Source organism: Misgurnus anguillicaudatus, chromosome 6, assembly GCF_027580225.2.
Source record: "Misgurnus anguillicaudatus chromosome 6, ASM2758022v2, whole genome shotgun sequence".
In the NCBI taxonomy this organism is placed as follows: Eukaryota; Metazoa; Chordata; class Actinopteri; order Cypriniformes; family Cobitidae; genus Misgurnus; species Misgurnus anguillicaudatus.
This window is the reverse complement of record NC_073342.2, coordinates 19,089,522-19,114,596: the sequence shown is the minus strand read 5'-3', so window position 1 is coordinate 19,114,596 and position 25,075 is coordinate 19,089,522. Positions and strand designations below refer to the sequence as shown.

Here is a 25,075-nt window from a genome sequence, read left to right as displayed (position 1 = left end):
ACAGCCAGTGGGTGGAGACCCTGAAACACCATGCTTCCAAACACCAGAAACACGAAAGAAACTTAGAGCAACAAGCTAAAGAGATTGAACGAAAGCTGGCTCAAGTTAGTCTGGAGGAAAAGAAAAGAAACAACGATATCAGTAAGGACCCCAGGGGAACCTATGTAGTGGGATGGGCAGGGTCATATGAGTCAGCGAGCCACTCTCAGGGCGAAATGGTCGCAACACACCCTCCTAACAAGTATGAACAGGTAGCTGATCTGCAAAAACAAGCTGCGGATCAAACCCAAAATCTGAACCCATGGCAGCACCCCCAGGGCGCAGCCCCGTTTCAACCAGTAGTTGTGAATGTAATGGCACCTAGTGGAGAGAGTAGAGGAATTAGTTTTTGAAGATGGCAAAGGGGCAGAAGAAGGGAATATTTTCAGAACAGGACATCCGCTGATATGGGTCCATATTTCGGGCAAAACAATGTTTGCTGGGGATGTGGGGAGAATACTCATGCTAGGAGTGACTGTCCAACAAACCCATGGAAGCAATAGGGGTGTTTGGAGGGTACCATTAACCAACAGGTAGCATTATCAAAAATGATTGGGAAGAACCTAAATTAACATGCATAATTAATTGAGTGAAAATTGAATGTTTAATTGACACAATAGGATTCTCTGGAAAACCTATGGAAATGTGTCTGTCAGAACCAATTATGCTTCAAATAGAAGGAAAAACTGTTGTAAATCAATTTCTGATGGCACCTCAGGTTCCATTAATTGGAAGGGACATTTTGTGTAAATTAGATGCTACAATCAAAACCACACCACAGGGATTAACATTGCAGTGTCTAACCAAAATAACTGAACAGGAACTAACCCCTTTAATTAGACCAGAAGTATATTGGATAGGGAGCTAGGCAGGTATCTAATTCCATTAGAAATGACTGAGACAGGTATACAGCAGAAGCAAATAATTTTACAGGATAGCAGCACAAAGGAGCAGGTAATTGCTTTGTTTAACCAATTGCTAAAAGATAAGCTATATCCCCAGAGATGAGAGGGAGTATGCTTGCAATATGTAGATGATATTTTGATAACACACAACAACAGAGAGGGGTTTGAGAAATTATCAGAACAAGTTTTGAGCAGATATACAGATAAAAGTATCAAAATAAAAGCTGATATTGACTAAAACCAGTGTATAATACCTAAAAAGAGTAATCTCTGAAGAGCAAAAACAAATTTGTGAAAAACACCACAGAACCATGCTTGACTATCTATAGCAAAACAAAGTGAAGCAGATGATGGCATTTTTGGGAGCCACAGGGTGTTTTAGTTCATACCTGAGTTAATACCAGAATAGGCCAGTAGGGTAAAGTAATTTAGGGAATTTAAATGTGAGGACATGGAAAAAAAATCAGACAGATGTTGCTATATTGTAGTGAAGGAATATCACACGTTTGTATAACAGAAGGCATTAAAGAGATGAAACTGAGAGCAGCCTTGGTTTAAGAAGAGATCACACAACTATTTGAGGGAATAAAAAAAACAGCTAAAGTAAATGTAATTAAGTGTGCAGCACACACAAAAGGAGATTTATTTATTGACAAAGGTAATGAAAAAGCAGATGAGGAAGCAAAATTAGGTGTGGCAAAACCAGAGTTAGCTGAAAATTATGGCTATGGTTGTGACAGGATCAGGTAAAAAGAATGACAGTGAACAGGTGAGCATTTCCGCATACGTAACTGTAGATGAAATCAGAGACATGCAAAATAAAGTGTAACAAATTTAAAAGATGAAGTGGCAAAGCAGAGGTGTTGTCAATGTAAAAGGTTTGTGGAGATCAGAGCAACAACAATTAGTAATACCATCTAGAATGGAGAAAATGGTAATGATGAATGCGCATGGTAGTGAACATCGCGCGAGGGGGGAGATGGTAGATAAGATTTTGAGACAACAGGGTTTCTGGTTTATCAATATGCAAAACTAAATTAGCGAATTTTTGTCAGAATGTGACATGATGTCAAACCAGCAGTACCCCAATGCGTCTGTTTCCAAGTGTGGAAGGACCATTTGTGCATCTAGTGATGGATTTTGTAGATATGATCCACCCAATTAAGGAGAAAATGTTTTACATTTTTGAGATGGAAAGAAGCTTATCCAGCGTGAACGCAGAGTGCGCAAGCAGTGGCTGGAGCACTTAAGAGGGAAGTGGTCGTAAGATTTGCGCTTCCCAAGGTATTACAGTCAGATAATGGACCAGGATTTCAGGCCAACCTGTTGAGAAAAGCACTTGCTAGGGTAGGAATAACCCAAAAATTTGGATCAGTGTATCATCCACAGTCTCAAGGGGTGGTTGAGAGGTGTAACGATTTACTTAAATCAAAAATAGGCAAAATCTGTGCACAGACTAAACTAAATTGGGTTCAGGCCTTACCAATAGCGCTCATGGCCATAAGATCTAGTACTAACAGGGAAACGCGTTTATCCCCTCATGAAATGGTAACTGGGAGACCAATGTTCAAAGCTAACCAAAATTTTATGAATTTGGAGCATGAGGAGGACCTAAAAAAAAAATAATTGAATATTAATGAATATAATATATGAATATATTAATGAATATTAATGAATATATTGCTGAACTAATGAGAAACCATAAAGCTATTTTACAGATTAAAAGGCACCTGGTGACGAGACTGCAACACCTTTTCCTGTAGAAACCGGGGTGTACATTAAAGTTTACAAGCGTAAGTGGGATGAACCCAGACGAGAAGGCCCATATGAGGTCACAGAAGCTAGCCCAACAGCTGTTAAGATAGTGATGTGATGAACCATAGAAACTGGATTTGGAGATCACAATGAATTGGTAATGTATGATTAAAGTATTTAAGGATATGGAGGATGAAGATTGCATGAATGTTGTTTATTTGTTTCTAATAATGAAAATGTTTTTCCCACCAAGTACAGGCTTATAAGAGTAATTGTACATGTTTTAAGAGAACCTTTGGAAATGAAGATGTTAAACATTTTACAGATGGGTGGTGCCAAAGAGAAATTGATGTTACAAATGATAAAGAGGGATACAAGGCAAACTGGTTTATAGGCCAGACCACAGAAAGGGCAGACGTATGGTGGATGTGTGTTGACATGAAATTAAGTGCAAATTTGAGAGTAAATTGGAAGGGAACCTGTACCCTTGTACAATTAATAATGCCATTTCAAATGTTTTCATTACCTGATTTTGGGAGCATATATGATAAAATAAGTGTTAAGAGTATTAACAGACAGAAAATAAATCTGCCTGGTGGATCTTATAGTAATAGAGTGTATATAGATGCCATAGGGGTTCCAAGGGGGGTGCCAGATGAATAAAAAGCAAGAAATCAAATTGTTGCAAGTTTTAAGTGAATAATTTTCTGGTAGTAAACCCTCAATAAAAATGTGGATTGGATAAATTAATTGTATCACGTTAAGGGGATAACTGCACAATTGGGACTAACGTAACTGATGGCACAACAAAACAGGCTGGCATTAGATATGTGGTTGGCTGAAAAGGGGGGTGTTTTAAAAAAATTATAGATGATGGATGCTGAAAATTTATTTTTGATAATAATGCCAATGATGGGAGCATTATAAGGGCATTAGAAGGTTTGACTGACTTGTCAAATGAATTGGCTGAGAACTATGGGATAGATGATTTGTTTACAAAAATGATTGAAAATGGTTTGGGAAGTGCAGTACACTGATAACTTCTTTACTGATGTCAGCTGCTGTAGCTGTTGCTATCATTGCATTGTGTGGTTGTTGTTGCATACCATGTATCAGGGGTTTGATTGAGAAAACTATTGATAAAGGAATGGGTAAGATAATGTACCAACGGGTACAAATTAATGAGGACGACGAGGGAGATAAATTTGAGGACAATATCCATGTGTGATGGGGAACCAACGAGGCTCTAGTACCCTCCTCCCTCACACGGCCCTCTACGCGTGCAAAGCGCATGGGTTGAAGACCGTCGAAAGCTGGAAGATGCACCCTACACATATACATATAGAATTCATGTTTCTTAGAAAGACTCTGTGTGGACTGCCCACCAGAGCAAAACACTCTCATGTGAGAATCATTATGTTACTGGTCATGTTAAACTGGACATAGGGTGTCACTTATATTAATGCATTTATTATTTTTTATTAACACTTATATTTTTTGCATTTGTTATCCTTTATTAACAAGGTATTATTTTTTGCATTTATTATTTTTATTACAAGTTATAATCTTTTATTAGTAATGCAAGTTGCAAACCTGAAGTGTGTGTAAAATAGGGAAAGGGATGGTTTTAAGCTTAACTGTCCACGGTGTGATGACAGTGTAACAAGCATGGTAAGTGACTGATGGTCCAGGAATCTCCTGGGGGTGGAGGTAAAACATCCACCTAGCACGGCTTACCAGAAAGTGAAAAGATTTTTTTGGAAAGATGATATGCTTGCTTTTGATCTATAATTAAATGTTATGTTATTTTTTACATGTTGTTAATCGTTACTCTTTTTTACGGGTGGTTCATTATCATTTAAAGGGTAACCCGTGTGAAATGACTGTTGAGACTAGAAAAGTGACTGAGGGTCTGGCCTTACTTGTCAGGGGTATTTTATTCTGTTATATGTTTTCTTTCTTTAGAGTACCTAGCCCGGCTTCTCTGGTATCAGCAGTGGTATTTGCAGGGGGGTTATCGAAAACGTTTAGTTTCCGAAGGGGGGATATATGGTGGAGAAATTTTGAGTGTTTTATCTTACAGATTAGTATTATGTTTTATATGGTATGCTTTTAATGTGTTTCATGGTTAAGGTCTACATGAATTAAGTTTTAAGTCTCTCTGTTGCTTGAACATGAATGTGTAGGTCCACAGCTGGGCCTGGAGGAGATAAGGGTGTCCATGGTAAGGATAGCAAATAGTTGTATGATGTGTTAGAGAACAAAGACACTGAGTTTTACCACCCATGGAAGGATTTATGTACCAGCTTGGAATGTTATAGAGATAAAGCCACAGCATCACCAAGTTGTCATGAGTTATGAGAAGGAGCTAAGGGGCCTGAAGGTTTTGAGTGCTGGGCATTGGGACAGTACAGAGTGAAAGAAAGGCAGGGCTACTGGACCAATATTGGACCACTATATAATATACTGAAAAACTCAGAACGGGGTCATTGTCATTATCATTCTACCAGGTGTACACCCTATGACCAGTATTGTGTTTCAAGCTGTCTGACACAATTCTTTAATAAAATACTTTGAAGAGAATTTTACATCTCAACCGTCTCTGATTCTCCTGAAAAAATCCACGACATTATTACTTATTCCATTTGATGTTTTCGAATGTAAAAACCACGCAAACATCATAAGTACACCTCAGACAACAGTATAAAACAATAAAATCGACAAATTCATTGCCCTTTAAAACAAGTTACATTTGGGTCGATTCTCTTCGAACCCTCTTCTGTTCAACAAAATTGCTCATCATTCATTCAATGCATATGTGATTCGAGTTTCAGATTATGCTATTGATTTAAACCCCTGCACACATAAACCATTGCAAAGGTTAATAAAGTCACAGCAGGACATTTGTACGCAAGCCCTCAGGTGTGTCCGCTTGGCAAGTTATGTACTGGTCTCCATGAAAATCTCATGGGTCAGTTTGTAAAACGTCCAACCATGAAAAACAGTAACTATGGTTTGTTTTTCGCTCTGACAACCTAAATGCTCATTCTTTGTTTATGTATTTGTAGGTTATAAATTACCACTAACATATAAATGTGATATGAAACTCCCTTTTAAGTGAATAAATGTGACCCTGCCAGTAAAAAATCCCAGCTAAAGTCATTTTTTGTGATTCACTGTTTTCTACATAAAATGGACAGTGGTGCTGGTAAAGACATAATCAAGCCAATCAATTCTCTTAGGTTCTGTTAGCGAAGCTGAATATAGACAGAATAAAAATGCAATTTGAAAGAGAAATGCCAATGGCAAGCTTATTTCAGAGAGACTGTATTAAAACAAAGTTTACTGGGAGGAACTATATGTATTAAAACTCAATGGATATGTTAATGTCACAATATCTCATATGAAGGTAGTTCGGCTAATCCACTAAGTTGCTTACAACAAACAAAACTGTCACAGTGAGATGAGTGCATGGTTTAATTTGATATTTTATTGCCACCAAGCAATAGCCTAAATATTCTTTCAGCAGCCTTAACATGCTCAAAAGTTTCCTAGGACATTCAAAGTCGCTCATTCAAACAGAAATCAAGACAAAAGTGTTTTTAATCTTGGGTCATTTGGTCAGAGTCTCCTGCGAAGTCCATTTAAGGAGGTTGTGCCATAGGCAGCCATATTTGCGACGCCTTTGGACATTATGTCAATCATGCAAGTCTAAAGTCCTATACTTGAAGGGGAAAAGACAGATATTAGGGCTGTCACGATTATGAAATTTGGCTGACGTTAATTGTCTAATAAATTGTGACGATTATAGAAATTAATTGCCTGTTTTAGGGCTTTGACGATTATGCCGATTAATTGCCTATTTTATTGCTTTGGCATTTAATTCTCATATTTGTTTTCTTTGTTTATGAAATAATTTTCACATATTGTTGTGATTATTTCAATTAAATCTTTTGCGAGGTTTGCCTGGCAGTAAATATAAATACACAAATTTAAAAGTAATCTGATATGGTCTCGTTTATACAGGCGCTGCAGCTCCCCTTGTGTTTTGTAGAGAGATGTGCAATCATTGCGGTGATCTGAAATCATCGCGATGAGGTCAAATAATGGGGATGAGTTGATTATTTAATCATTGTGACAGTCCTAACAGATATCTCTAAAATTGTGTGCTAAATCACAATTAAACATTTCTAACAAACAATTAAATTAAATACAACAACTGTAACAACTTTTGTTTATTGCAGTAATTTCACTCAAGAAACATGTGTGGTATTCAAACGGCAGTTGTAGCCTAGTAGTTAGAGAGTCGGCCTTGTAACCCAAGAGTTGTCGGGTCAAGTCTCATGGTCAGTGGGTTACCACTGTGGTGGCCTTTAGCAAGGCACCTTACCCTAATTACTCCCTGGGTGCTGGGAAAGCTGTGTTCACTGCACACTGGGATCAGTTAAATTCAAAGGTCATATTTCAAGTATGCGTTGCACACTTGACAAGCTTGTTAAAATCAAATGATCAAGAGGTCAATGGTCTGAAACATGGCTTGAATTGGTCAGAAATTATGCAAATACTGTACATCATATCACAATTGCATCAAGCACGATACAAACCTTAGTCATATGCTACTTTTGATTGGACGATAAAGTTCAGAAATCATTTGGCTTTCATTAAAGCTGGTGCTCATGTGATTACAGAGGCTCCTGCTTGATTACAGGCTGCTCTCCGGACATCAGACATCTGTCAGACTGACAAATCAGTGAATCGGAATGCAATCTAAATGAAACCCACCGACAGAGGGAGGAAAGTGTTTATCAGTGGCTGACTTCATGACATGCAAGACCTTAAAAAAGTAGCTCACATGCCGCTGCACGCTTAACCTTAAAGGGATATTCCACTTTTTTGAAAATATGAATCTGATTAGACAATTATCATCGCGCTAAAAATAACCAAAGAGTTTCGAATAGGAAAAATATAGAAACTCTTTGGTTATTTTTTTGCGCAATGCTAATGGTCTAATCAGATTCAATGGATTATGCTAAGCTAGCCTATGCTAAAAGTGCTAGCGCCAGACCCGGAGATCAGCTAAATGGATTCCAAAACGGTGAGAATCAAATGTTTAACTCTAGGAGAGCTGGAAAATGAGCATATTTTCAAAAAAGTAGAGTGTCCCTTTAAAGTCCCAATGAAATCAAAGTTGATCTTTTGTATAAATTATGTTAGCCTTGATCTTTAAACTAGTGTATTCTAAAACATAAATTGATGTTATTTAGAAAATATAAACATTCAAAACGTACAATCTGTCACTTTCGCCAATGCAGATCAACGTTTTTTGGGTCAATGACGTGACGTTAATTATTTTGTGTCCGTATGGTTCAATTAAAAGGGTTAAAATTTCAAAATAAATTTGCAGGTTACATACATTCTCTTTTTTTGAGGACCAAGTCAAAAATTTCTGGTTTTATTTCATTTTGAAAGAATATTTGGGGGATAATTGCAAAAATGTCAATGTGGGGATGGGCGATATGGCCTAAAATCCATATTGCGTTATACATTGCAGCCTCTTGCGATAGCGATATGTATTGCGATATAATAATTTTAATAGACTCATTTCAGAACAGGTTATATAGACCCTTAGAAAAGCCAAACTGCTAAAAAAGTAAAAGTAAACCGTTAATATCCAGATTAGTCTTGTTACCTCTCTTAGCTGGAACTTTTGCCTGACACACTCTACAGCAGGGGTGTCCAGACTTTTTTGTGTGGTGATTTACTTTTAAAATGATAAAGCCGACAAGATCTATCTGCTAAAAACAGTTAATTATTTTTATAACACTAAACACTTTAAATGCTTGTGAGGACTATACTGCATATATATATACTGCATGTTTCACAATTACTAGACCATAATGCTAATTTCACGTGTGGAGCAGCAGTTAACTTATGTGCGATCTACCAGCATTGCCGTATTGGACACCCCTTGCTCTACAGCAGGGGTTCTCAAAGTTTACATTCAAAGGTCCAAATCTGAATTCTCATCATTTACATAGGTCCGGAAAAACTTTATGTAAATCATTTGTTTATATAACAAATCAACACAAATAGTTTGGGAAAAACATAAGTGTATTTTGCATTTAAACTAAAAAAAATTTTTTAAACACAAGAAATATGCCAAAAGTAACCAGGTGCAAAATACAGAGCAACCTAATTAGAGAAATGGCACAGTTTGTTCTCCATCAGATGCATAAACCATGGCAAAAAAAATGTGGTTGGTAGGCAGAGACACAGACCTAAATTAGGGGTGCACCTATAAATTGGCTGATAATGCTTACTATGCTTCTCAATGAATTACGGTGAAATGCCACTACATCCAAAAGCCAGGGGGCGCTCTCGGGCAGAAACTTAATATGCGCTGCAGACGAAAGAACCAGACACACGCAGCTCCAGGAAATGTCTTAAGGATAAATTAATATTGCTGTTCTTCAAACCTTTTTAGGTATTTTCATTATAATAAAGAATAGGTATAGTGATTATGTTTGACGAGTGTTGCTTTTTCAAATGCATGTTTTAAACGACTCAAAACAACAGTGATTTCAGATTGATATGGACTTACTGATAAGCCGTAGTACATGAAGTAGCTGTGCATAATATCTGGGTGTGATGGCTACAGCGTCACACAGGACAATTTTAAACAACTCGTTTTATTTTCGGACCAGGAATACTCTTAAATCTGACGCTTTCATCCATGTTTATTCGGCTGCAGCTCGTGGCTCTAAAGTTCGCGGGTAGATTGCGTCATCAACACGCATTATCGCGATAGTGCAATAGATTTAAAATCTCTATCGTATGCCAATAGACGGGTTGCACGGCGACGTCACTAACCTGTTGCGCGCGCAACTGAGAGGCAGAAAGAAGAGAAGTGAATTGTGTTGTATGCTAGTAGCGGTGTCTGTAAGTCAAAATGCCAAGGAATTGTTGCGTGGAAAATAGTACAAACAGAGTCAGTGCTGGGTGCCTGATGTTAACATACCAGTAGATGCGACTATTACGTTACTAGCATTATAATTATAACATTATAATTCATACATGTATCACAGTAACACTGCAAAAATAAAGACAGAAAAACAGATCCAACTAAAATCAAGTCTTATTTATATACAAACAATAAAGAACGCTTCAATAATTAAGGTTGTTGCAGTAGCGGATCAGCTCACCAATCGGGCTTTCTGCCTCCTGGATGCGCGCGCACCCTGCAATGTTTGTAAACTTGCAACCCCTCTATTGTAATCATCTAGTTTAGTGTAATATGATTTTTTTCATACATTTTCAAATAATTTGTCAAAGATTATTTAAAAAACAAAGCTGTTTTCAGACAAATATTACAAAAAACGCATTCAAATTTACATTTAGAAATAACTATTAAAATGATATTTTAAAATAAAAAATGTTTGATGATTACGCTTACATGCCATCAAGGTGGATAAAATATTTAATATTTCTCATTCTTTGGCGCAATTGGCGGTTACACCATTTGACATTTTCAGGCCCATTCAGTCTTAACTTTCATAAAAATGGTGCAAATGTATTTTTTATTGCATAAAATCAACATAAATACACTATGATCATTGAAATAAACCTGATGCATGCTTTTAAAACCAGTTTTTTTTTAAAAGATTTATGAATTTCTCATCTTGCCAGACATCATTCTGAACTTTATCTTCTTATCACATTCCAGGATGTGGGGTAAATGCTATTGGCTATTTTAAAAGGGGCTGGATGTCCCCTCATCCCATGCCACTCAGTATGTACCATCAACTTCCTGTTTCTGTGGAAATTATGCCCCAGCTTTGAATTTCAAGGCACTTCTGTGGGCCTATAATCATTAATCACACAAAAACAAGTAAAATGCGTGTCCCTCTTCATAGCAAAGCTTCAGATTAATTCAATTTTGTTGTCTAGACTGAGCGCTCACAGAGAGAACTCATTTGATTAGCAAAATCTGATGGGTGTCTTGCAATTACCCACTTTTAATTAACTGCAACTCATTTTAAAGAGCCAATCAAGACGTTTGCAGAGTGTGAAGAAGATTTTTGTTACGTTGTGCCCATGTTTTACAGTAAACTCTTTTCTGCTCCCTTCAACAGTTACCTCCACTTCCATCAGCAAGCAAAGCGTGACAGTAAAACAAGAACCTTTGTATGTCCTATCTTATAATGAGAGAACAGCTGACAAAAAGGCCTTGGATAATGATAAAAATCTCAGGTGGCCTTTAACAGTAATGGCTCCAGAAGACAACTCATGCCCGAGGAAGGTGTGCACAAAACACCCCGAACGAATTGTCAAGAAGGTGCCTGTAATGAAATGGCCTGAAATGAATTAGAGGGGTGACGCTTTGCTCGAAAGTGTGACTTGTGCACTTATGAACTTGTGGACGGGAGAGAAAAGAAAAATAACTGTGTGCGGGTGGAATTGTTATACCACACAGGCACCCAGCTGATCTCTAGTGCAGAACTGCAAGAAAATGAGAAGAGATTGAATAAGTTATCCTCGCTCGGTACATCACTGCTGGACACAGAGCAAAACAGCAGCTGTTTCTACAGCACTCCTCAATGAGCTCATGAATCAAAGGCTCTGCTGCACTTTCCATACACTGGATCTTGTTAAAACATCAGCAGATTACACCTACAAAAGCTTCAAAGAGGATAGTTAAATTAAACAGGGGCATAAAATCAGAGTACAGCTATAGATGCAGAAGGTAGAGCATTTCCAGAGCTGGTGTGATAATGCAATTTCTTTTGATATAAGCTATATTATAAAAACATTAAAATGTGTAATTTCTCCATCAAATGAAACTGCAGCAATTACCTCTTGTAGGCATATCTTGACTGCGGCAAAAGGTCTGGTGCTTTTTGCACTATAAATTGGCAAGAACCATCCATCTAGGAGGTGTTTGCACTAAAAACAAAACATTTGTATGTGTTTTTGCCATAAAAGGTCTACTGTGTATCTTTTAGAAGGATCTCTTGACAGAAATGCAATATAAGATACATAACTATATTATCAGTGGTGCATATTAAGACCTTAAAAAATGAACTGTTATGTAATTATTACTTTAGAATGAGCTGTTTTTATCTACATACACCGCTGGCCATGCTGCTCTATAGAGCGCGTTACTGTCACTATGTTGTCTTAGGCTACATGCACATGTCACGAAGTAGGGCGCAAGACTGTCCCAAGTCTTAAAACTGACAAAGTGCAGTGCCCTTAACGCACACTTAACCCACACTTTCATCGGAGCGGTATTCAGGGCTAAGAGTACCCCGTCATGCATCATGTTCTGGATGTAAATCGTAAGACTTATATATACAGTGAGGAAAATAAGTATTTGAACACCCTGCTATTTTTATCTAAACATAGAAATTACAATGTTTAATTTTTTAACTATTTATTTGTACGATACAGCTGCAAATAAGTATTTGAACACCTGAGAAAGTCAATGTTAATATTTGGTACAGTAGCCTTTCTTTGCAATTACAGAGGTCAAACGTTTCCTGTAGTTTTTTCAGGTTTGCACACACTGCAGGAGGGATTTTGGCCCACTTCTCCACACAGATCTTCTCTAGATCAGTCAGGTTTTTAGCCTGTCGCTGAGAAACATGGAGTTTGAGCTCCCTCCAAAGATTCTCTATTGGGTTTAGGTCTGGAGACTGGCTAGACCATGGCAGAACCCTGATATGCTTCTTACAGAGCCACTCTTTGGTTATCCAGGCTGTGTGCTTCGGGTCATTGTCATGTTGGAAGACCCAGCCTCGACCCATCTTCATTGCTCTAACTGAGGGAAGGAGGTTGTTCCCCAAAATCTCGCAATACATGGCCCCGGTCATCCTCTCCTTAATACAGTGCAGTCGCCCTGTCCCATGTGCAGAAAAACACCCCCAAAGCATGATGCTACAACCCCCATGCTTCACAGTAAGGATGGTGTTTTTGGGATGGTACTCATCATTCTTCTTCCTCCAAACACGTTTAGTGGAATTATGACCAAAAAGTTCTATTTTGGTCTCATCTGACCACGTGAATTTCATCCATGACTTCTCTGAATCATCCAAATAGTCATTGGCAAACTTAAGATGGGCCTGGACATGTGCTGGTTTAAGCAGGGGAACCTTCCGTGCCATGCATGATTTCAAACCATGACGTCTTAGTGTATTACCAACAGTAACCTTGGAAACGGTGGTCCCAGCTCTTTTCAGGTCATTGACCAGCTCTTCCCGTGTAGTTCTGGGCTGATTTCTCACCTTTCTTAGGATCATTGAGACCCCACGAGGTGAGATCTTGCATGGAGCCCCAGTCCGAGGGAGGTTGACAGTCTTGTTTTGCTTCTTCCATTTTCTAATGATTGATCCAACAGTGGACCTTTTTCACCAATCTGCTAGGCAATTTCCCCGTAGCCCTTTCCAGCCTTGCGGAGATGTACAATTTTGTCTCTTGTGTCTTTGGACAGCTCTTTGGTCTTGGCCATGTTAGTAGTTGGATTCTTACTGTTTGTATGGGGTGGACAGGTGTCTTTATACAGCTAACGACCTCAAACAGGTGCATCTAATTTAGGATAATAAATGGAGTGGAGGTGGACATTTTAAAGGCAGACTAACAGGTCTTTGAGGGTCAGAATTCTAGCAGATAGACAGGTGTTCAAATGCTTTTTTGCAGAATAAGAACATTTCCAGTTTGTGTGTTGTTACAAGACATTTAGTTTGTGTTTGCATAAGACATTTACCAAACAGACTGCAGAAATGGTGTCCAAGAATAAGATTACAACGATAATAACAGTCTTCAAACAGACTGCCCAAACTCTGCACGTATGGTTCACATGGGGGTGAAAACCGGACACTTTACTTTTAATGGATCTCTGGGAAATAAGACTCAGGCAGGAGCCACTGACTCAGTTAATGTAAAACGGACAGAGATTGCAAGCAAGCCTTCGCTCCCCACGTGCATCAATGAGCCTTGGCCACCCATGACCCTGTCGCCGGTTCACCTCTTTTCATTCCTTGGACCACTTTTGATAGGGTCTGACAACTGCAGACTGGGAACACCCCACAAGAGCTGCAGTTTTGGAGATGATCTGACCCTAGCCATCATCTATTGTCATCTAGCCATCACAATTTGAAATTGTCAAAGTCGCTTAGATCCTTACTGGTGTTGTGGTTTCATTCATACAACATACATCAACCAAATTCAATCTCAAAATGAAAAGGGACAAATTCACACTCAAAACCTAAAATCCAGTTGTGCTGTGTAAAAGTGATTTCTGCTCTGAATGTAATGTATATATTCTGCGTTGAAATAAAAATGCTCTGAATGACAAGTGAGATAGGGAACGCAAAAAGTGTCTTAAAATATAGTGTGTATATGGGGTTTAGGCACAACACGGTCAATCTCTGTAACTGCCTGACAGTGTAGGTGTGCCGTGTATTTTTTGATTGACATTTATAGCTTCTCTCTGGACGAGAAGCAAGTTTCAAGACCTTGAACTCAGCAGTGGAGATGTACGAATAGTGCAGACCAGGTTTATCAACAAGATTAATGCATGCTTTAATAATTTACCGAAATACAATTTCTCACTTAAACTATCTCACATAAAACCTGTTAGAGCACAAATGGGAGTTTGTTTTGAAGGCAAAGCCTCCAACTTTATTCCAAGGCCTTTTCTTTTAACATTAATCAACAGGATTTACATCAGGAGTTTACAACAGTACAAGATGGTGATAAATGGTGCAGGATGAGAAAAGCTGATCAAACTCTTGCAGGTTATCATCATTCCCAGGTGTACAAATGGGATGCTGTCTGAGTCCAACAGAGTAACTTGGCACCATACACGAGACTGATGTTAGCGCATTGCCAAGTGTTAAATTTATGTCCTTCTCTAATTGCAATAAACCTGGGTTTACACCGACTGCATCAGCTCGATGAATCTCACAGAAATTCATGTTAAAGGGACAGTTCATCCAAAATTATGACATTATTTACTTGCCCTCACATCATTGCAAGTCTGTATGCTGATATTTTATTTCCCAAAAGTAGACATTTTGTTATGTAACTGTTGCTGATATAACAGTAGTTCTGTGAAGCTCCACAAAACACAAAAAAAACCCAGAAATACTCTATGGCATGATTTTCCAGAAAGGGTTTAAACCTGGTCCCAGACTAAAATCAAAGTCCCTTTAGGGAAGTCGCACCACTAGGTGGTAGGGCTTCACAATATTGAGGCCAAATACGATATTGATGACAAAATCGATATGTGATAACTTGCTAAATAATGAGACAGTCCACTTTTTTTGAAAATATGCTCATTTTCCAGCTCCCCTAGAGTTAAAAATTGGATTTTTACCATTTTGGAATTCATTCAGCTGATATCCGGGTCTGGCGCTAGCATAGCTTAGCATAATCCATAGAATCTGATTAGACCATTAGCATCGCACCTAAAAAAATAACCAAAGAGTTTCGACATTTTTCCTATTTAAAACTTGATTCTTCTGGAGTTACATAGTGTATTAAAGGCGCTCTAAGCGAATTGAAGCGTTTAAGACCATAAAACATTTTTTGTTACATACCGGAAACATCTCCTCACTATCTGCTTGCTGCCTGTCCGCTGATCAAACTGTAAAAAAAAACGCGATCTCTGTAGACAGCCCAGGCTTCACAAACGGCAATATCAACATAGTGGCCAAACCTAGCATCACAAAACAAAACAAAGTATTCCAGCGAATAAACGACAAAAAGGATTTGGGGGTGGGGGTTGGGCACGTTCATGAAAGCACGGAAGGGAGGGGGAGGAGTTAGCTACGCTCCGTCTGTTTGAAAACAGTTTCAAACGTCAACAATAACTAACGTCTCGCAGATTCGCTTAGAGAGCCTTTAAGTGTCAGGATCCTGCCAGATCCTTGTTTTGTATTTAGGTCTAGTTCAGTATGGCAGGGTCCTGACAACTAAAAAGTGGGAGGTGCGTTGGTTTATTTTGACCACGCATTTCCCGGGTCTCGTCACCTTTTCCCCGATCCCTTACTTGTAATGATTTCCAGGTGTATGTAATTTATTTTGTCCCTATTTTGTCCTTGTGTTTGCCCATTACGGGTTTGTCTGATCTTTCGTGCCTTGTTACCTGTAATGCTGCGTTAACACCAACCGCGGTAGAGGCGTGAAGTGCGAGTGATTTCAATGTTAACGTTGACGTGCGTCAGGAGGTCCCGCGGCGCAGATGAGGCATTTGGCGCGGCGCGGAAGACGCGTTTTCGGCTCATCCCCGCGTCTAGCTCGCGCGAAAGGCACGAATTGTGCTTTTTGTGCATTTTGTGTTTGACGCGAATTGCCGGCTGATGCCTGAGTTGAAAAATTAGAATTTTGGCGGAAATTTCGCGCCGCGTTAACCAATCAGGAGCCTGCTTGCTGCTGTGGAGGCAGCCCCGCCCGGAGTCACTCATTCAACCTGAAGGTACGCTTGATATTGTCCGTGAGCAGTCACCCGGAGCTATACGACACAAGCTCTTATTTATCTAGAGACAGGAATAAAAAGGACCTGGCTTGGAAGAGTGTCAGTGAGGACATCGTGCAACCTAGTAAGTTGTAATACACATTTCACTTTTGACATTTATCGACCCGTGCTGTTTACTTTCCCTTATAGTGAGGTTACCAAATACAAACTGGTAGCTCTCTCGATAAATGCACAATCAACATCAGTCATCTTGCAAACAGACAACCGCATAGCACTTGCCCCTCCCACAAGAAGCGGAGTTTGCCTCTGACGCGCTTCAAATGTTTAATTTTCCGTGCGTCTACTCCGCTCTACACGGGCAAATGCATTCAAAGTGTTCAAGCGGCAAACTAGGCGCGGTAGACGCGATTTTGACGCCTGAAACGCGGTTGGTGTAAACTCAGCATAAGTTTTGCCAGTTAGTTTCATGTCCCAGTCGATGTCTAGTGTTTGTTCATTTTGAGGTTTAGTGTAGTATTGTTAGACTTGTGTTTGCCCTGTTCTGTTTGCTGTTTGGTTCTTCCTCCTGCCAAAATTCTGACATTAAGACCGACGGAAAATTAAAAGTTGCGATTTTCAAGGCCGATATGCCTAGGAACTATACTCTCATTCTGGGGTAATAATCAAGGACTTTGCTGCCATACCATGGCTGCAGGCGCAATGATATTACGCAGCGACCGAAAATAGTTCCCTTGGTTACTTTCTATTTTCAGGCACTGCGTATTATCATTAAAGCGCTATGCTAATGGTCTAATCGGATTCAATGGATTATGCTAAGCTATGCTAAAAGTAGTATCGCTAGACCCGGAGATCGGCTAAATGGATTCTAAAACGGTAAAAATCTAATGTTTAACTCTAGGGGAGCTAGAAAATTTTCAAAAACACTGGAGTTTCCCTTTAAAATCACAGTTAAAAAACATATTTGCTAAACGCCACATAGATTTTTCAGCAAAGTCCTCTATTTGCATAGAAGATGAATTGGATGAATGACGGCATCTGAAATGATGGTGGATCACAGCGCCCCCCAATCTGTGGTTCAGTTTCTTTATTTTTACATTCTGGCTTTCATTTTCTAGTTTCTAGTTGCACCTTTGGCATATGGACAACATGGCTAAACATTTCAACTGTCTTGCTCCTGAACAAAGATACACTGACGTGTCATTTTGAAAGGACTAACATGTTCACTGACAATAAAATGTACTTTTGAGAGATAAACTAAGGATTTTGAACAAGTAACATGTGTTTGTAAAAATTTTTGTTTGAGAAATGCACACATTATTTTGCAAATTTTAAGAATAATTCAAGAAATGCTCCAAGGCGACTGAGAAAACTGTAATAATATATGCTTCAGTGATTTTATTAACATCTATAGCAAAGCCCCTTTAAACTTTCGTTGATCTTCATGTCTCCTGTACGCAGGTCTATAAACAGCAGTCCTGTAAATGTAAACCCTTAGTAAAACGAACCATGGTTTAACTAGTAACCTTAGTTGTTTAATTTGCAGTAAAACCATAACCACCATGATCACTAATACAAATGGTAATCAATAGATGGCAAAACCCATGGTTACTTCAAATTTACAGTTAGCCTGCTATAATAAAAGATGAGTGAATATCCTAACGGAAGCAAGAAGTATGACCAACTGTTACACACACGTTGCCATAATAAAACACCATACCTTGAATGTGCTGGTTAACAACACTCTCCAACCTGTCAAGTCTCTCAATAATCCGTAACGTTTCGCCTCTGTTATCGTCGTCAAACTTTTTCTCACGCGTCCTCTCCGCAACTTTCACGTTCCCGTTATCAGACACGTAATTAGTGATCCACCCGACGTACAGCAGACACAAAACGTTGGTCATGCCGCTTAAAATCACGCACGTGGAAACCAAAGTTTTGGTTCTCCTCGCGCATGCCATCGCGACATCCCCACGTGCGGGACGCGCGCAGAAACAGATGCAAATCCTGTACGCGTTCGGCGACTCTTCCCATATAAGACCGCTTTACGTTTCGCCTTTGCGTCGCCAACACATCTTATAACGGCAACAGCTGCGGCAGTTAAAATGTCAAAACGGATCGGTGCTGTCACGGTAAACGCGCATCATGTCTCTCGCGCCTGCCCGCACTGTTGGACAGCGGGTTTGTATGGCAACGCAGCTCCACACGCGCGCACGGCTTGACGGCGTCATAGAACTGAAGAGACACGAGCAGCATACTGCCACGCGCGCGGCTGTGACAGCCAATGAAGTTTACCTCGCAGAAATACCTTAAAATGCAGTGCCAAACGACCAATGTCATGTATGTTATTCAATTTTTATGATAGCCTATATAAAAAATTACAATTTATTAAAGTAAACTGGAATAAAATTCCTAGACACTTTTGAACGTTTTAGTAAAGTATATTACAGTATTTGTTTATCAATTCACTAGTTCATAGGCTACAGAGTATTACAGTATACATTAACAAATTGTAGTCATACTATAATACAATAATATCTCTCTCATTAACATAAGTAATGAATTTAAACATAAAAAGTGCATTACTGCAGGTTACATGAACTACAATAAAACATAAGTGTTAATGTTTGTTAATGGATGGATGGATGGAAAGCTTAATTCACTTTCTGTATGATCTTATAGGGTCAGGTTGTAACTCAAGTGTATAAACACGGAGTCGAAACAGTTTAACAGATGATTCATCACCCTTTCTGCTTTATTAAAAGCTTTCAGGGAGATCAAGCCAAGAGAAAAAACATCAGATAAACATCACGTTAACAGCTGGAATCGAAAGAAAACTGCCCCGAGGCATTGGCTTTGATCTTTGTCTTGGCATTTCTTTAATTCACTCCTTTACCATGATTAGTCCGGGCAAATGTACACAGAGACGCATACGGGCAACGGCAGCGTAAAATGATGCATGAATTATGATGGTGAAATATTAAAAGATCTGCAATTATTTTTGGAGAAATTAAAAATTAGGGGATCCAACCTAAAGGTCTATGAATGAGTGATCTTAAAAGAGAAAATGTCAGAGTTTAATTTAATGAGGTCACAGTTAAAAGGTTAAGACTTATAACTGTTTGTGATGAATAAAGGACTGTGACTTCTGAAGAAAGCACAACACCTCGGTACATGGTTGATTTCATATAGAACAGCTAAATGAACTAGTTTAAAATATTGAAGTACAAGTGACAAAAATGTCATCATTCCTAACAAATCTGGTTATTTTAAACATCTTCACGAACACTGCTTTGAAACAGATTGATTTTTTAAGCAACACATATAAAAACATCAATAATGAGCATTCATGTGTAGCCCCTGACTTTCTAGTGGCAATGCATTTAAGCATGGGCCATACGACTAAGCTATATGCATAAGATCAATGATACAGAACCCACTCCGTTCTATCTGTAACAGCCTTTACTGCAGTGAGATATTATTGGGCTGTAATTTAAACTGAGAGGTCTAGGTTATATCGGCTATGTAACAGAAGGAGAGAGACTGCATGGAATATCAATAGCAATGGGGATCTTGCCAACGGAGCTATGTGAAATTTACTTAATCAGAATACCTGGTTTCTAATGCATCGTGTCAGACTTTTGTCGGATGGTGCATTAATCTGATTGCTTTTCATGAGAATCTAACATGGAATGATGGGTTTGTAGTTGACCTACATGGTGGAGTGGATTATAGTAGTGTAAATCCACCAGCCGTTTACTGATTTTGTTCATGAAAATCTGCCTTTTTTCATGTTTAAGTGCTACAATTGGGTCCCACATGCTTTTACCATCCTAGAAAATGTGAAAAAGAACAATCCAGTGATTTTTGGAAAGCCATTCGCTGCAAGCATGTGAAAAATTAGGTCACTGAAATTTGGCTCCCCTTGTGATGTCATAAGGGGATCTTCTTATAATAATACTGCCCTTAATCTGCAATATCCAACCACGGCCTTGCCATTTAGTGCAGAGAGAGAGAGAGAGAGCACAATATTGACAGCACAATAGACTTTCAATTTCAACAAACCACCACCATCATTGCAATCAGTGTTTGCGTTTCATCAGCTCATTTGCATTTAAAAGGACACACCCAATAATGGCACATTTTTGCTCACGCCTACAAAGTGGCAATTTTAAAATACTATAATAAATTATCTATATGGTATTTTGAGCTAAAACTTCACATACACACTCACCTAAAGGATTATTAGGAACACTTGTTCAATTTCTCATTAATGCAATTATCTAATCAACCAATCACATGGCAGTTGCTTTAATGCATTTAGGGGTGTGGTGCTGGTCAAGACAATCTCCTGAACTCCAAACTGAATGTCAGAATGGGAAAGAAAGGTGATTTAAGCAATTTTGAGCATGGCATGGTTGTTGGTGCCATACAGGCCGGTCTGAGTATTTTACAATCTGCTCAGTTACTGGGATTTTCACGCACAACCATTTCTAGGGTTTACAAAGAATGTTGTGAAAAGGGAAAAACATCCAGTATGCGGCAGTCCTGTGGGCTAAAATGCCTTGTTGATGCTAGAGGTCAGAGGAGAATGGGCCGACTGATTCAAGCTAATAGAAGAGCAACTTTGACTTAAATAACCAATCGTTACAACCGAGGTATGCAGCAAAGCATTTGTGAAGCCACAACACGCACAACCTTGAGGTGGATGGGATACAACAGCAGAAGACCCCACCGGGTACCACTTATCTCCACTACAAATAGGAAAAAGAGGCTACAATTTGCATGAGCTCACCAACATTGGACAGTTAAAGACTGGAATTGGACAGTTAAATGTTGCCTGGTGAGTCTCGATTTCTGTTGAGACATTCAGATGGTAGAGTCAGAATTTGGCGTAAACAGTATGAGAACATATATTCATCATGCCTTGTTACCACTGTGCAGGCTGGTCGTGGTGGTGTAATGGTGTGGTGGATGTTTTTTTTTTTTGGCACACTTTAGGCCCTTTAGTGCCAATTGGGCATCATTAAAATGCCACCGCCTACCTGAGCATTGTTTCTGACCATGTCTATCCCTTTATGACCACCATGTGCCCATCCTTTGAAGGCTACTTCCAGCAGGATAATGCACCATGTCACAAAGCTCGAATCATTTCAAATAGGTTTCTTGAACGTGACAATGAGTTCACTGTACTAAAATGGCCCCCACAGTCCCCAGATCTCAATGTGCCCTGGATGTGCATCCCACAAATTTCTATCAACTGCAAGATGCTTTCCTATCAATATGGGCCAACATTTCTAAAAAAATGCTTTCAGCACCTTGTTGAATCAATGCCACGTCGTATTAAGGCAGTTCTGAAGGCGAAAGGGGGTCAAACACAGTATTAGTATGGTGTTCCTAATAATCCTTTAGGTGAGTGTATATGAACAGATGCTATTATTAAATAAAAAACATTACATGTAGAAGATTAAGAGGTGATTTATTTTGGTAGGAAACCAACGGTTATTAGAAACTCAGTGTATATGTGGCTTACTGTAGATATCAATGTTTTCTTCACATCACAAAATCAATTGAGGATAATAATAGTGGGGCATTTTTTTACAGAATTAGCATGTGGTTAGATCAATTCAAAAGGCAACTGGATTAATTTCACCATGAGAGATTGTCTATACTCAGATAACAATAGAAACTGATGCTCTGTTTCAGGGAATACAATATATGGTATTTATATTAATCATACATTAATCATCATAATTTTCAAGAAATAATGATTGTATTTTAGCAGGAATACCATATACCAGTGATTATTGGCGTGCTATATAGTGTACGCGCACCCCCCCCCAATGAAAATTCAAAACATAAAACAAAACTCAGAATTTGAACTAAACAAAACATATTAAATGATATAATGTATTGCTGTTTGGTAGTTTAATTAGGATACAATGAGGTTTAATTACACAGCATTTATGATAAATTAATAATAATAATAATAATAATAATAATAATAATAATAATAATATGTTTTATTTATTTAGCGCCTTTCAAGAACCAAATAACGCTTTACATGAAGTTGCTAAATAACATGAATACATGTAAGTATACAGTCAGTATACAACATGTAATCAACCAGATGGAACAAACAAAGAAATCTATATTGAACTTACAAAAACAAGCATAGAGCTGAGTAAATGAGTTTTGAGAACAGTGTTAAAGGTCTGAAGAGAAGAGAAATCACGAAGTATTAATGTATTTTATAAAATGTCATAAAACTGGGCCCCCTGGCACCATCTCTCGTCCCCCAGTTTAAGAACCACTGCCCATATACTATAGCGGTTACAACAGTTAACCCCAATTATTATGATCTCCTAATTTCATAAATGTCAAAAGAAGCTATGTCCTGAGAATTATCTGATATGAAAAACAGAGTGCTTGGTTTGCATGTTCCTGCCAGCTTTAAGATAAGAAAATGTCAAAAGTTCTTGCCTGAGAGAATCGCATTTCCTCAGAATCCATTTAACACGGAGGGTCCGGTTTTCACCATCATTCAAACACTCTGATTATGTTGTCAGGAGACAGACTCTCATCAGCGTTTCCATATAACTGCATATTCCCTATAAGAAAAATGATACAAATGCACCATTCAGGGACAACCTGCTTGGAGAAACTTGGAGTTATGCCATTGTGTGGCTAGAGCACTTGATAGCTGAAAATGGCACTGATTATGTAGTGAAATTTGATTTACAGATGCATTGTGACTCTTTATCGAACAATTCTGAATTCATCTAGGCAATTATTGTAATTGCCCTACTCTGAAAGCATACAAAGGACTAAAGATTACAGCCATTTGTACCCTAACCCTTGCCTAAATGTATTTTTTATAGCAGTTTCTTCAAAGTAAAAGTGGGCAAACTCCAAAACTAAAATCTATATTCAGGCAAATACCTAATGTTGCATACTAAGGAAGCAAGGCATGAAATACTAGATGCTTCTTTGCATGCATGCCGGGAGAATCATCTGTTACTGGGAGACTATTCCACCAATCAAGAGTGAGGATGGGGAAACTTCTGGACCAGAACAAGCCCAGCCTATGGAGAAATGAGGGAGATGGGTGACCAAAAGTGGTTTGTTGTATTAACCCAGCAGAGCTGTGGAATTGATGAAGGTCTGGAGGTTGAGGAGGGTCCAATCCGGGGTTTAAATTGAATCTAGCGGATGCTGGCAGCAAGTCTGGGTAAACAAAATGTGCGGCGGCATTGAGATACTGTTGGGGACATGTGTTGCAGAAGCTTGATAGTGGTCAACTTGTTAAAGGAAGAACTAACTCCTTGCTGAATTATTTTTCAATGTAATAATGTTAAAAGTGCCAAAGAATGTATTGATATAATATGTTAAATTGATCTCTGATATCAAGGTATGGGCTTTATTAAGTGCAAAACTTATCCAAATACGGTTTTGTCCATTTACAACCCTAGGATTTGCCTTAAGAATGAAATAGTCTAATATTACCTTATTCGAAAGGGTTATGAATAATAACGTGGAACTCTGCTCTGATTGGCTGTTTCACATAGCAGCTCCTTTCAGTAGCTCTGTGTGCGTAAACAAACCTTATGTTTTAGCCTGCATCAGACAAGATACAGAATTTAAGGAATAATCAATTGTTTTGAGATTGTTAATGGACATTTCTGACTGGTAATTTTTTTTTTTTTTGGGGGGGGGGGGGGGTTCAGTATGGACCTGCAAAATTTGTAACATCAATAGTAAAACTTCACCCTAAACGCTAGGAAATAGCATTTACTAGCATATACCGCTAACTCAGCAGTCACAACTTTGTTTTTGTTCTAATGGTGCTTTTCCATTGCATAGTAGCCCACGGTTTGGGTCAGGTCGGGTCAGCCCACCTCACTTTGGCTTGGTTAGTTTTTCCATCGAGTTTAGTAACACTTGAGTGGGAGGGATTATAGGCGTGTAGTTATATTTGTGCTGCCTACTGCTGTGACATAATACATGTGAGAGTGTCGTTGTACATTCCCATACATTAATTTATTTCTCAAAATTAAAATTGCCCACCACAAATAGATGTTTGCACATCGCGTTTATCACAACCTCTGTCTCACATGACAGTTTCTGTTTAAACACTTACAGCAAAGCACAGATGACAACAGGTTTACTCGAGACAGCGCAAGCTAGCATGAAGGTAAAGCTAATCTTTTACATTATAGCGGTGATGCTGTAGTGACGATTCTCTCAGACCAATCAGTGATTTACAGTGTTTTCGCGTCATGTTTTGGTATCAGCTCGGGTCGCTTGGAACCCCGACCGATGTGGTACTAAAAAAAGTATCGGGTACTTGGTACTGCACCCAGTGGAAAAGCCCTCAAAAGTAAGCTGACCCGACCTAAACCAAACCGTGGGGTACTATGCAATGGACCCCAATTAACGCCATTAATGTGTAATTTAATGTTGGGGGCGTACATCTCGACTGCAACATCACAGTTGGTGTTATGTCGAGGTTGGCCTGTCTTTTGCATGCACGAGGTTTACATAAGAAGGAGGAACCAATCGTGTTTGAGGCTCATGATATGTCATTAGGCTACCATGTATAGAACTCTTATTATATAATAATAATAATAATAATAATCTCTGCTCAAGTTTACCACAGATTTTCACAAAACTGGCAACCTTGTCTCACAAAAATGGTTTTGAGACACTGCTGTAGATTGATAGCCCTTTTCATTCATTTTCTTATTGGGGTTTGGCCGAAATGTATTGCAGTAAATGCATTTTTCACAAGTCAATTTGGTCCAAAGCCTAGATGTTGGTATTCAACAGATACTTTTTTTATTGGATGAGCAACTCACCATCTACTTCATGACAATTTACCACATACTACAGTGTACAGAAG

At 38.8% G+C, this 25,075-nt stretch overlaps 1 protein-coding gene across 1 annotated transcript in view; it reads right to left on the bottom strand.

The window, feature by feature from the left end:
• galnt18a (UDP-N-acetyl-alpha-D-galactosamine:polypeptide N-acetylgalactosaminyltransferase 18a) overlaps window positions 1-18,409 on the bottom strand; it is a 99,713-nt gene extending 81,304 nt beyond the window's left edge. The window contains exon 1 of the mRNA XM_055192123.2: window positions 17,894-18,409. Coding sequence (XP_055048098.2) covers window positions 17,894-18,134 — 241 coding nt within the window. The 5' untranslated portion in view covers window positions 18,135-18,409. The remainder of the gene's footprint in view (window positions 1-17,893) is intronic.
• Window positions 18,410-25,075: the final 6,666 nt, after the last annotated feature.